The sequence below is a fragment of the Pithys albifrons genome, chromosome 3, assembly GCF_047495875.1.
Source record: "Pithys albifrons albifrons isolate INPA30051 chromosome 3, PitAlb_v1, whole genome shotgun sequence".
NCBI lineage: Eukaryota > Metazoa > Chordata > Aves > Passeriformes > Thamnophilidae > Pithys > Pithys albifrons.
This window is the reverse complement of record NC_092460.1, coordinates 5,637,653-5,651,238: the sequence shown is the minus strand read 5'-3', so window position 1 is coordinate 5,651,238 and position 13,586 is coordinate 5,637,653. Positions and strand designations below refer to the sequence as shown.

The 13,586-nt window shown below is 37.9% G+C and overlaps 1 protein-coding gene across 8 annotated transcripts; it reads right to left on the bottom strand.

Annotated features, from left to right (window-relative positions):
- Window positions 1-171: 171 nt before the first annotated feature.
- On the bottom strand, window positions 172-13,586 carry UBA3 (ubiquitin like modifier activating enzyme 3). Of its 8 annotated transcripts, none has more exons than XM_071550278.1 (18): window positions 13,543-13,586; window positions 13,388-13,429; window positions 10,559-10,679; window positions 9,526-9,606; window positions 7,722-7,804; window positions 6,947-7,027; window positions 6,274-6,317; window positions 5,916-5,980; window positions 5,247-5,402; window positions 5,021-5,123; window positions 4,447-4,560; window positions 2,955-3,008; window positions 2,468-2,504; window positions 2,308-2,389; window positions 1,720-1,820; window positions 1,536-1,599; window positions 1,383-1,437; window positions 172-943 (listed from the first exon to the last, which is right to left on the bottom strand). In XM_071550278.1, the coding sequence occupies exons 1-18, from the start codon at window positions 13,560-13,562 to the stop codon at window positions 855-857; spliced, it is 1,392 nt and encodes a 463-aa protein (XP_071406379.1). In that variant the 5' UTR covers window positions 13,563-13,586; the 3' UTR covers window positions 172-854. The 8 variants fall into 8 exon arrangements, with proteins under 8 accessions (XP_071406379.1, XP_071406373.1, XP_071406374.1 ...); XM_071550272.1 differs by having other exon boundaries at window positions 13,532-13,583; XM_071550273.1 differs by having other exon boundaries at window positions 13,553-13,580.

Sequence of the window (13,586 nt, the reverse complement as noted above, 5' to 3'; positions counted from 1 at the left end):
TCAGTTCATAGTTTAAACAGTTTAAACACTGTTAAAACTAAAATTCAGTTGAGGTACCCCACACTGCTCGGAGAAATGTCTCTGACCAAAGCAGCCAAGTGATGCCCCAGAAGTTTTAACTGAGGTTATAAACGCTCTTGAATGTCCACTGCTAAGTCACAAACTCAGGTGTCTTTATGATTTTTATTAATAAATACCTTAACAGCACCAATGACACTTGAATATAATCTTGCAATGCTGTGCATGGAGGCTGCCTGGGGATAGTGAGGAGATACATCTGTATTTTCATGTACAGTTGATCATTTTGTCCTTTTCTGTTTCTTGTAAACAAAGTAATCTCTTTTGTATTTAAAACCTTTCATAAAACTGATCAAATCAGTATCTAATAGAAGGAAAATGCTCATTTTAATCTACTGCCTCTTCTGGTTTAAGGTGACTCAGAAGTCTAAAGCCATCAACAAAAAGTAAAAACCAGATTGCTGAGGTTCCTTTTAAAGGTCTTTTCTTTGCATATACGTTTGCACAGTTGTTGAAAACAAGACTTTGGCCACCTTAAAGTTCCAAGTGTCTGAAAGTACATTAGCATGAACATTTTGACAACAGAAATGGGGAAAAGTGTATTTCTATACATCAGAGATTTGTACATGAATAAGCATTTATACAAATATAATCCACCAAATATTGGCTTCTATGTAAAATTCTGAAATATGGTGATTTGTTTGGATTTCCTAACCTTCAACCATGCTAGCACTTACAGAAACATTTCAGGCTGCTTTAATACCCACAGAGTATATTTGTTTTACAAGGTGGGCACAGATTTCTCTTGCTGTATTTGCACTTCACTTATGAATAAATTAAGTGGTAAAGTGAAGCTTGAACAACATAGTCTGTGGTGTTGTAACATCAGCAACTGCAAGTTCTTGGCCATCCACAAGCCCCAATTCTGAAACAGAAAGAAAAGTTTAATTAATTTAGTTAAACACATGTGGTTTGATGCTTTTTTGCACCTAAAAAAGCACAAAAAAGTTATGAATGCTATTTCCACATACCATAAATGCGATTAAATAAAGCTGCAAACATCTCACTGGCTAAACTGTTAATATTAATTTAATGAAGAAACTAACAGACCTTGTTCAGAAATGTATATAAAACTCTACACTGAAGTATGTTTAATTTACAGCAGTTGTCAGCTTGGTTTTTTGCAATCTTTTCTGCACCTGCCTGCACTTCATCTTTAAACAATTCATATACCTGAGAAAGGTGTATTGAAGTAGGACAATGAACCACATTCTACTGCTTAGTGCAAAATAAAGCTACACATCCACACAGAAGGATGGAACTGACTTTCTGTAACTTGAGAATCTACAACAACTCCAGGATACCTTTTAGTGTCTTGGAAAGATTTGGCCTTGTTCGTTCTTCAATTGAAGCTACTGTCTGCAAATTAAAAGGAAAAAAGGCAAAGATTTCAAGTTCAGGAAAGTAAATTTAAAGAAATCAAGATTATTAAAGACAATTATGTATGTTTAGATTACCTGTAGATAAAGTGTTTTATTCCCCCCATACATAGTTGCTGTGATTGCAGGAGATTTCATTTGCCTATATATAAAACATTAAGAGAAGAAAAAAACCCAACAAACAATCAGGTAAAAATACATTTACAAACTATCTTTTTGAAACACTCAACTACTAAAAAAATTGGCATAGTTGAACACTTACAATGCAGCATTATTTGTCAAGTAATCCAAGATCTCCTGCAATTTGGCTGATGGGGAAATCTCTATGTTTTGGGGAAGCTGGCTGCAGGCTGGGCAGTTCTCCTATAACAAAGCAGCACAAGAACACAAAGTATGTTACATATGATTTTAGAAATGGTGATAAGAAAAGTGTTTGTGATGGGGATTTTTCAGAGTTTTAGCTCTAGAAACAGTAATAGTGTTGCAAATATTAATGACAAAACCCAATTCCTCATGAAGTTTGTCACTGACTGACCTCCAACAGCAGCTGAATATTTATGAATGACAAATTTCATCTGACAAAACATCCAATACTACAAACCTTCAAATCTTGTCATACCCTTTTTTTTGAGAAGATTTGCCTATGAGTCATTTTAAAGTCTACATATCTTATTTTGTGCTTCTACTCTGTAGAAGTAGGAGGCTTTGGTAACATTGTACTTTCCACTTTTACGACTTCAGAAATATTAACATTCAGTGATAGGGACCAAGAGATTCACTATTAGAGTTCAGAAACACACACAGACTGCATAAATAAAGATCAAGGAAACAAGCCTTTAATGGCACTGACCTTTCTCTCAGCTTCAAAGGTGTATGTGTATAATCCATCCACATCATTAAATACCAAGTAGTTGTTAAGAGGAACGTATGCACTGCAGTGACAAATAGGTTAGTGTTGATACATGGCACTTTCTGGAAATCATGTATGTTATTAGTAAGAAATTAGATACCTTGTGGCTATTTTAAAAACTTCAGTGGCGCAAACAGCTGGAATGAGAAAAAAAACAAAACCATTTCTTCACTTTCTAATTCTATCAGACATGCAGGCATTAGTGAACACAATTGTACCAAAAAAGTGACCAAAAAAATCAAGTATAACAATTTGTAAAAAGAAAAAGCAGTATCTGAAGGCAGCTGGTAGTTCCGTGCATTAACACCACAGATTTGGCACTAATCTGAGACTATGTTAAGCCTGTGTACTGTTTTCCAATTTTTTTCCCCAGGCTCAAATGCTTTTGCTCACTCCCACAGTCAAACATGAGCTTAACATTTATACAGTCACATCCAGTTTTTCTATGGAAAACAGAAACGAGACTATAAATCAGACCCATTTAAAAATAGTACACTGTTATCCTCCCCAAGTTCTCAATTACAAATTTTGTCCCACAAAACTCTCAAGTCAGTCAAGCAGAAGTGAAATGAGTTATTTCAGCATACCTGCAATTACTGCATTTGTAGAAGCTACTGCAGGAATAATTCGTTTAACCACCCCTGTAGAAACAAAACATACAGCTCTGTGTTTCCCAAGAAACTATGCTGAGATGACTTTTAGACAGAGTAATTACAAAAGGGTGGGCACAAAGGCATTTGAAACTTCCCAGGAATTTCTCTAACAACAAGGTATAATGGCACACTGCTCCAGTACTCAGGCTTTTTTTTGGTTTTGGAATGGATCAAACATGTTGAGAAAAAGCAGATATCACACAAAGAGAACTGGTGAACAACCTCTGCAAGTACTTATTCTCTCTTAGCACTGAAAATGAATTTAAAACTCTGTCCTATTCCTGTTTAACTGGAGAAAAAGACAGTTGAGTTTGGTATTCCTTCTGCAAGAACAGGCTTGCCAAACTGCACTGCCATCTAGATCCAGCTCTCCTTCCTGAGCCTATCCAGTCAAACAGCACAGAACACACTGACATAAAGCAAAGTTTCCTGTGAATACAAGTTTGTACATCAGGAACAAGGAGGTTCACTCTCTTTTAAGGGCTGACAAAAAGACAGTGAATTCCTAAGTAATCTGAAGTTCCTCTGACTTCCATTATTGACTTGTATCCCTTTACAACTGAGAAAACAGGCATAAAACTTCTATATTTGGGTTTTTTCTGCTATATACTTTATAATGAGGCCACCTTCAAATGCTGACAACTGTGCAGCCATTTGCATTTACATAATTATAGTTCATAACTGAAGGTCACATTTAACTGTACCCCAAAAAATACTACCAGAGCAGCCAGTATAAAATGCTACAAAGACTTTGCAATACACCAGGTGGAATCTGGGGAAGACAAAAAAGGGGGAACTGATTCCTTGCGTGACAGAAAGGCACACTCAGAGGTTCAAGTGTGGCATTTCAAGTCCAGAACTTCAAATGCATTCCCAGAACTACAAGTCAACAAATTTACAGAAGTTACCACAAATTTTGGAGATTCCATATGAGACTCATCACTTCTATTTAGTTAGTGTCTAAAACATGGATTGAGTGTCAGCATTCTGCACTTGCATGTGAGTGGAGGCATGGACAGCTGTGAGGAACCAATGCCATAGCCTTAACCAGCCTAAACTGGCATAAAATGTTGCTGTTGTTAAAAAAGGCAATCCCATCCTTTTGTTTCTACTCTTTGACCCAGCAAAAGTGGTCATAGTGTAATGTAAACTGTGGAGCTGCTCCAGGTTAAAAATAAAATGGCAAAAAGAATGTTCAGTTTTGTCCTAGATAAGTTCTTCTCATTCATCATAAATGCCAAAACATCTGATTCATCATAAAAATATTTGTGTTGGCACAGGAAGTGAGCTGCTTGTTCCTGTTTTAAGGAAGAAAACAACTATTTCTTTTACAGCAGAGCTGCCAGCTTAGTCATTAAAAATACAAAGAAGGCCAATCTGGCCTAAGTGCAAATGTCACAATCTTGGTGAAGTGCCATCCCCTTACCTTGGGTGAGTCTGTAGGTAACACCTTTAATATTAAATTGTGATGCTCTTTCTAAAGATTTCTGGTAAATCCACTGTATATGTTCAGGGTCATCTCCATCCAGTGCAATACCTTCTATAGTAAAGAATTCACAGGTAAATTGCAAATATAGAAGTTCTTCAGAAATACAGCATTCTTATTGTCTAAAAAAAATCCCTTTGTTTTCATTGGAATTAAAACAAATCCCCCATGAAGCTATGAAAACTTGACACTTCAAATCTAGTATCATTTCTACAAACATTTTTTAGTTCTAACACATCCTATACACAAACTATCTTAACTGTACAGATTTGTACAGGTTACATTTTAAGTCAGGGAAGTCATTGTGCAGTGAGAAACACATGAACAGATATGGAACTGGACAGCAAGGAATGAAAATCCATCTCCCGCTCAGAGGAGATTTAGATTCAATATGACAATGAGCCATATGAGGTTAAGAGGTAGGATGGTTTTATTAAAAGTAGCTGTATATACCCAACTCAAATTAGTTAAAAGGAGAAATGGCAATTTAGCACCAGTGTAAAACACTAATTACCTCCAAAAGGTTGCTCCTTTGGCCACTGCAATATCCTGACATACTCAATACAATGCTCTGGCAATCTGGGCATAGATGCAATAGTGCACATGGGAAAATTGACCTGGTTGGGCAGGGGAAGAAAACCAGAAGAAACCAGGTAATACACTATATATAGTACTAGGAAAAGAAACCAGCAAATCAGAAGAGTATATAAAAAAAAGGGAAGTATCACTGGTTGAATTACCTGTGGTGGATAAAGCTCAAGTGTGCACTCAACACATGCTGTCATACCAGGAATAATCACACGAGCGTTTCCTTTGAAACCTTCTGTCCCTCCATCTATCAAAGGTATGATGGAACTCGGGTCCAGTACACCATCTTCATAATTTAAAAAGGACATCTAAGAAACATAGGTGGAGGAGTTGTTGGATTGTTTGTTTTCTTAAACAAGTTGCAGGAAGAAAAAAATTCCTAAAAATTCTATTCTTATGGTACACTGTAAGATCAAATGCTTCATACACAGTTTATTTTAAGGGTGCATAGTATATAAAATGCTACTTTTTTGTCAGTGCACACAAATTTATCTACCTCCTTCACCCTCCACCTCCTCCCCTGATAAATGCTTTTATTTCCTTATAGTATACCAGAACAAATGGTTGGTTGGTTTGAAGGGTTGATTCCTAGTTTGTTGTTTTGGTTTGGGGGTTTCTTTTAATAGAGATAATACTGTAAGAGGCAGGTAAGAGAGCACGCATTTCACCCTCTTCACAGAAAGAAAACAGAAATAGAAACAGAAAGCTGTGAGTTTCAACAGCTCCCATTCATTTTAATGTCACATTCTACACCAATATGGTTACTTGTAGTTATCTATACCCAAGCAATAATCAAGCTTTAAAAAGATTGAAGACTTTACCAGCATGCCATTTATCCATCTTCTTGCAATTATAGAGTCCAGCCCACAAACAATAATATGGAACTCTAGAGGGGAAAAAACCACTTATTTAAAGTCTATACTAATGCACATTTCATAACACAAACAAAATACTCTGTCCATAACAGTCCAGAGACAGTGACTGTAGTTTAACTATCCCCTATAGATTACCTGTATCACAGATGTATTGAAATTATATTTGTTACTTCTATTTCCAGTATATTGTAGAAGACTAAAATAATTAGCAGTCTAACTACCAGGAAAAGCTGTGAGTAGCAACAACTGCAATGTTCCCCTAAAGCACCAATGGGTGTTTGGCAGGCACACAAATTCCACTTACGTCGATAAAAGCTTTCATCCATGTCTTGAATCTTTTTAAAATAACTGAATGTAAGCCCAGTAAAGGAATATATTTTTAGTTAAGTTTACTGTTTTCTATTTGCCAACCTAAAGCCAAAATGCTATCTAATTTATTGCTATAATTTTATACAGGATTTTTCTTAAAAAAACTATGGGATTAGAGATTCAAATTTCCCACAGCTGCAGCTGTAGTATGTGACAAAACAAGTCAGGGACACAATGTAACAGTCAAAAACAGGAGAAATTTCAGCAGGCAAAATATTTAGGAAGCTCAAAGCTGCTCTCACAAAGTCCTCTATCAGTAAGCGCTGCTCTATGTTTATAAACTCATGTCTCCTACCACTAAGTACTCAAAACACTGGTGAACAAACCTGCATTCCCAGTATCTCAGTGAAAATTACAATACTGCACTTGAATAAAAAGACTAAGTGGAAAAATACAAAGTAGTTTCTTAAAGTTGAGCCTTTCCCATGCATATTCCCTGTATGCCAATGTCACTGAGGAAGAACTCTCATTCGCCAGCTGAATGAATCTGTCCTTTATTGCATGGAAAAGAGAGGATGGCAGCAAAATACTTTAGATACTCTTACCACCTACAGAGTTTTCTAGGATTTTGAAACCTTCAAGGCTACTCCTTCTCTACAAAAGGATACGGTACAACAGCACAGTTGGGAATGCGACTGTTCAGGAATTCTGCTGCAACTTCTGCTTTTGGTCTCCCCACATCCTTCGGTCTGGGAAAAAACCCAAGCAATTCCAAATGTATTATCTCAGCAGATTCAATCTCCCCAGTCTCTGTGCATTGCAATACTGAATTAAGTGACTAATTCTTACTTTAGGACAATTTACTGACATGATATTAAAGCATCCAACCCAAAGCATTCTATAATCCCTGTAAAGCATCAGATATATTCAGAGTTCTGTGAATAAGTCCATGTAACTACAGTTATCACCACAAAAAAAAAATCCAACAATTTTCATTGTGCTTGGAAGAAAAGGGCACCAGAAAAACTGAGATTTCAATCTGTGTATATTGTTTTTTGGTGTCACTTTTTCATTAACTCTACTGGAAATGAGGAACATGTGTTTCCTTCACACTCAAACTATGATACCACAGATCCCAAAATAAAAAATCACATACAACATTCAGTTAATTCTGAGTACTGTTGTGATATGAAGGTTCAGTGAAATCACACAGAATCACAGACTATTCTGGGTTGGAAGGGACCCACAAGGATCATCAAGTCCAACTCTTTTAGTCAATGGCCCACACAGGGGATTGAACCCATGTCCTTGGCACTATTACAGCCAAGTTTTAACCAACTGAGCTAATCATGACATCTTGTCCAACCACAATAATGATCATACACACGTTTTGTTTAAGCACATTGCAAAAAACAGAAGTTGAACTGTAAAAACGCCACTCACCGAAACAGAAACTGTCGGTTCAGGTTGGAGACATCTATAGTGTCCATGTCAATAACATGGATCTGCCTGAAGCCAGACAGTGCCTGTGAAAAGAGATCATCAACTTCATTGAACAGGAAATGAAATGCTTACAGAGCTCCAGAATTCAATCCACATGCCAAAAAAGGCAACATTTGAAGGAACATTTGTTCCTCATCCCCTGTGTGGACAGGTACAGGGTCATTCTTTGTTGGGCTGTCAGTGCTGGTATTTAGACAGATGGAATTAGTAACATTCCAACAGTCAATGTTCTACTGAAGGCAGTATTGCTTTAATCTACCTAATCCTAACACAGGGAAGCCAACAGTGGGCTGAGCTATAAGGGGAAACTGCAGCACTCCCTCACAACTGGAGTAAATCAAAAGTGCTAACTGCGGGGAAAAAAGCACAGAATTTGAAGAACTACCAAAAGCACTTCTCTGCTTGGCAGGAACAGAAAAACAAGGTTCAGTTCCTGTAAAATATTAAGGTGTTGGACATTCACCATTTTCACAGTTGGTATAAAAGAGACTGCTCTATAGAGCCTGAAATCACAGTTCTAAACAAGCCAGAATTCCACATGGCATTCAATGCTGGAACAGAGGGCAAAACCAAAAGTCACCTCCAAGAACACACCAAACCTCTGACAGAAGCTCTGCCTGATCTCCTTCTGCATGCAGACCAGATTTGGCACGTAACTTTGAAGTAAAAGTGCCTTAAAACTGTACTGTGAGTCTGATCTGACAAAGTAATAACATCAGTCACACACAGAGAGACAGTGTGAACTGCAGTTATTAATGGGAAATAAATGCTGCAAAACACTGGGTTTAGAGAAAAGAAATGAGTTGTGATGTTCCAAAGTGACTCCAAAAAAATTTAGGTAATGTACAAAGTAAGTTTTTACCTTTAAGACTCAATTTTGTTACGTATAGACTTGGAAAAAAATCACTTCATACTTTCTGAATAAACAGAACTATCCCATGCATAATAAGGGTGGACAGAAATTCTTGTTATTAATTCTTGTTAATTAATTAATTATTTTTATGAAAGAGAAAGTACAGCATTAGTCTAAGCTACCAAACTTGAAAGGGATCCTAACTGTGATAAATATGAGTGTCTTTGAAGACAAAAGCCACATTAAAAGGATAATTAAAGTCATGTACATTTATTGGGTAAAAGTCTGACAACTTTTCTCAAACTTGTTTTTGAGACTCCACTTTAAACACCTAAAATTGCCTTTCAGAACATGTAGTGAGAGAATCCATTACAATCATATCTAGAAAACTACAGCAAACCTCCTGGCAATCTCTACACAAGGGAAATCCTGTGTTAGGTTTGTGGTTGGACTCAATGATCTTAAAAGTCTTTCCAAACTAAACAATTCCATGAGTCTACGATTTTCACCACTGTATTCCAAACAACCCCTCCTTGTAACATCATGAGCATGATTTGTTCTTAGTTTACTTTCTTGACATAGACCTGAAAATTAGGGAGAATCCTCAAATCACACTAAGGCTGCACATGAACTTCTGGCTACACTCCATAAGCAGCAACGTGTTGTCCCTCAGGACAGTTTTGAGAGAGCTGAATTAATAATATGCAATCCATTAGACCACCACCTTTCAAGCTTATTAACAACATTCTTCAAATTTATTGTCTGTGTCATCATCTATTTTACACATGCTGATTAGAAGTTGGAAATCCAGTAGCTATATATCATAACTAGCAAACCCTTAAGTTAAAAAAAGAAGATTCTAAGAAGCAAAGGGTGAAACTGAGTAATTACCAGGTTTTTCAGGAGTTCACATCCTAATCCTCCTGCTCCAATAACTAGTACTTTACATGTGCTTAGCAAAAAATCAAGGGCCTGCAAAAAACATAAAACAAAAGATTAATGCAATTTGTCCTTCTTTTCATAAGCCTTATAAACATCTTACCACAAATTTTCAGTGCCCAGTGAGTTACAGATAAAGCAACTTTGTATTTCCAAAAGTAATTACATCTAGGACTTAATCAGTTGTGAAATTCATGCAGTTCCTACATCCCAACTTAGAGTAAGGCAAGACCTTTATTGATATGAGTATTATCTCTATATTAATTCTGACCATAACAAAAGCAATGCCCAATTTTATCATTATTTGGTTTGAGAAGGTCATGTTTTCCTCCTTCAAATATCTCACTGATACACATACATACATATATACATAATTACAAAATAAATCTCAACAGCCAGACAACATTGCTAGCCAAAAAGAACTGGAATTTTTAACTACATAACTGCTTTCTGTGCACTGTTTCTCCAGATTCCATCCTCCAACAATAAGGGAACAGTACATTTAAAAGATAATAGTAAAATACTTTCAACTGTAAGCACCGAAACAAAATGTACAAAAAAGGAAAGAAGAAATAATTAAAACAGTCTAAATTTTGCTCTTCCCTGCTAAACATCTTTCCCAGTTCTCCAAGTACCCATAACTTTAAGTACCACAAATTCCTCACTGTAGCAAATTACTTAAAAATGGAAGACAAATGCTGTGACTTTTCATGTGAAACTCAAAAGACAGAGCATAATTCATGTTGTTATACATTTATATGTGATGACAGCGAGGCTGTAGGTGACAGTGCACAGTTTAGTAATACGAGTTTATAAAAAGAACACAGTATGTTCTTCTAGGACCACAATGTTCAGTTGACTAAAATACAAGCTTTTCATGCAGTTTTAGTACCCACACTCTGCTGGTGGGTCAGTTAATGAACCTGTCCACGTTACTTTGCAACACACACTACAGATTTTGTTATTGAAAGTAAGTGTTTCTCACTTGAGTGCCTGGCTCGAAATCGGGATGTGTGAAAGGTCCAGATCGCTCGAGGAATTTCTTTACATGGTTCCAGCGACCTTCCCAGTCTGCAGAGTCCCCACACCCACCATCCACAGCCATTCTGCACAGAACACAGTAAATTCAGCTGCAAAATCAGAGAGAAAAAGCCACACCTCCAACTCTTCTACATAAAAAATACCTCAATTATCGACCATTCATACAAATACATACCCTCTGTGCACGTGCATTATGCATATAAGTATTTGCCTGAGTGGGTTTTATTTGTGGAACTAGAAATTAACAATATAAATATGCATAGAAAGGAAAAAACCCCAGGCACTTCAATAAACCCAGTGATTTAACTGTTACTAGTAAAAGCTGACCTGAAGTGAAAAAGGGATTTAGTCATATTGCTTTTATTTTCCTCTTATTTAAAGAGGACACAGAAAAAGTTTGTCTGTTTAGATTTTGAGGGTGTTTTTTCCATCTGTCATGTCTTGTATCCCTTGACAGACTTTTTAAGTTCATATTTACAATTACCAGTTTGTAACTGCAACTGTGAGGCAATGAATGAATACCAGTGATGTGCCCCAACATTGTCCTCTGAATCTTCAGAGTAGTTAATTTAAACATATGTTAAAAAAATACATAAATCTTGAATGTTCTTCCCTCTCAGATGTAATTTATAACACCCCCATTTTTGGTCATCTCTGAGCCTGTCGGCAGGAACAGTCTCACTTGCAAAAAGGAAAGTTTGCAGTTATCATCCTTTAAATTTTCAAGACAGAATTTTATACAAAATACTCCCCTACCCTTTTTCTGCTTTTGCAGGTCACTTTTAGTAGTACATAAGTATAAATTTAAACTGCAGAGACTTATTGGAGTAGTTCAATATCATCTCTCAAGTAATTTTCTACTGCACAATCAGCTAATCCCCTTTTTAATTAGGAGCCCCACTCAATATAACTGATTGTGTTCTACATTAATACAAAACTAAACTCGTTATAAAAGAGCTTTGCCAATCCTAAGTATAAAGGTTGTGCCACCATTGATAAGGAGTGTTATTTCTTCCTCCTATGAAGCCCTATGAAAAGCACTTGGCTCATAATTATTGGGAAATGTTTAGAATTTATTACAACTTCCTGGCAACTCATCTCAAAATAAAAGGACAATGTAGTGACAACATCCAGAGTGAATGCCTTCACCTTCACAGAATTCAGAACATGGAAAACACAGCATGTCCATTGTAACTTGGACAACTGATTTTGCAAAAGGTTTTCAGTAACATGGAAAAAGTCTAAACTGCAGGAATAAGTAAATCACAATTCACCTGTTTTGGGCAACTATCCCTGCCCACGGCAGCAGGTTGGAACGAGATGATCTTTAAGGTCCCTTCCAACCCCAACTATTCTATGATTCTATGAAATTTTGATTGCAGGTTGAACTCTTTACTAGTTAACAGTTAAGTTACTTACTATATGAGCAGTTAAATAAGACCTATAAAAATTATGTGAATTCATAAAGGGCTTTTGACCTGATTTCCACCCTTGTACCTTCTACAGTTTTCACAGTCATGTGAAAACACAAATATTTCACACAATGGGAAATGGTGTGAATAAACACAACACTCCCTACAAAGCCCCTCATCTGTTGTAAACCAGATTTAAAGATGTGCATTAAGCACTGACTTAAGAAAGTAAGATGGGTCAACAAATATCACAAAAACGGCTTCTATGGATATAATATTTTTTAGCTTTTCTGGAAACGAGTGTAGAAACTGTGTTTGGTGACAATAAGAAGAACTTTTATCCTTTTATACAGACCCTATAAACAGCCATTAAGCAGCACCACTACTTTTGTGTTTAAATGTGAATATTCCTTTATAAATAAGGTAAAATGGTAAAGTCTAGTTTCACTTTTGCAATTATACCACAATTTGGCTTTTACAGAGTCGGACACTGTGGAGATCTGAAAAAGCATCAACAACTCAACCAGAGATTTTATGTTTTATTTTAGAGACATTTTTTCAAACAGTCTCAGGAGGGCAGAGATTTCAAAGTGTTTTCAAAGTCTTCATTCTTTGTGCTGTTACAGCACTACCAGGTATCATGAGTTTAACAAAATTCTTATTTATTTCACCAACTTGCTTTCATTTTCAATTTTCTTTAAAATCTCAGAGCCCCACAGTCCCTACAGTGCTTTAAGCTCAGCCCTTTCCCTGTCACCTCTCACCTCCCAAGCTCCATGCTTTTTGAGGGATTTGCCATGCACCCTCCCCTCCAGCATGCCCAGGGATTTTCGGGACCTCCATGCCGACACACACATGCAGAGCCAGGCAGGCGATCCCTGATCCTTGGGAATGGGGGCACAGGGACATGGAAGGGAGCAGCGAAGGGATGGATGGAAGCAGACGATGCTATTAAAGACCCCTCAGCATCAGTTTGCAAGGCCTTTAAGGCAGGTGCGTAAAATTCAGAGCTTTAATAAGCACAGGCAAACTGTTCTGCTGCAGCCTGATTTTTTTTAGTCTTTCAGCCAGAAAATTTCGCCCCCTGCTTCTCCTCGCCCGGGGGTCCCTCCCTGCAACCTGACCAGCTCTGCCCGCTGCTGTGCCCAAGCTCCCCAGCGCACCATGCCAAGCACCTCCCGGCTGAGGTTCCTCTCCCCAGCCCTGTCCCAGCCCTGCCATCCTCCCTTCCTTCCCTGCCGGGTCCCTCCTCCCTGCCCACCCTCCCTCGGCTGCCGCGGGGCTGCGCTCGCCCTGCCCTGCCCTGCCCTGCCCTGGCCCGCCCCGCAAGCGCTGCCCCTGCCCCGCAGCCCCGCACTAACCCATCCGCCAGCAGCTCCTCTAGCCTCCTTCTTTTCTTCTCCCTAAAAGAGAGAGAATAAAAGAAGGGTCAGTGTCGCGCTACAGAGACCGGGAGGAGGGAGGGGCACCCCTGGCGGGGCAGGGCGGGCCGAGCGCGCACATACAGGGCACTTACGGTTCCTCACCGTCCGCCATCGCTCCCTCTGCTTCCCACAGTGC

Bases quoted from the DNA above. Each gene is read 5' to 3' on its own strand.
- UBA3 (XM_071550278.1), bottom strand. From the start codon at position 13,562: ATGGCGGACGGTGAGGAACC. The intron at 4,561-5,020 runs GTAATTAGTGTT...TCTTTACTATAG, and splicing joins AAAGGAGCAACCTTTTGGAG to AAGGTATTGCACTGGATGGA. The intron at 1,821-2,307 runs GTCAGTGCCATT...GCTTTGTTATAG, and splicing joins CCTTTGAAGCTGAGAGAAAG to GAGAACTGCCCAGCCTGCAG.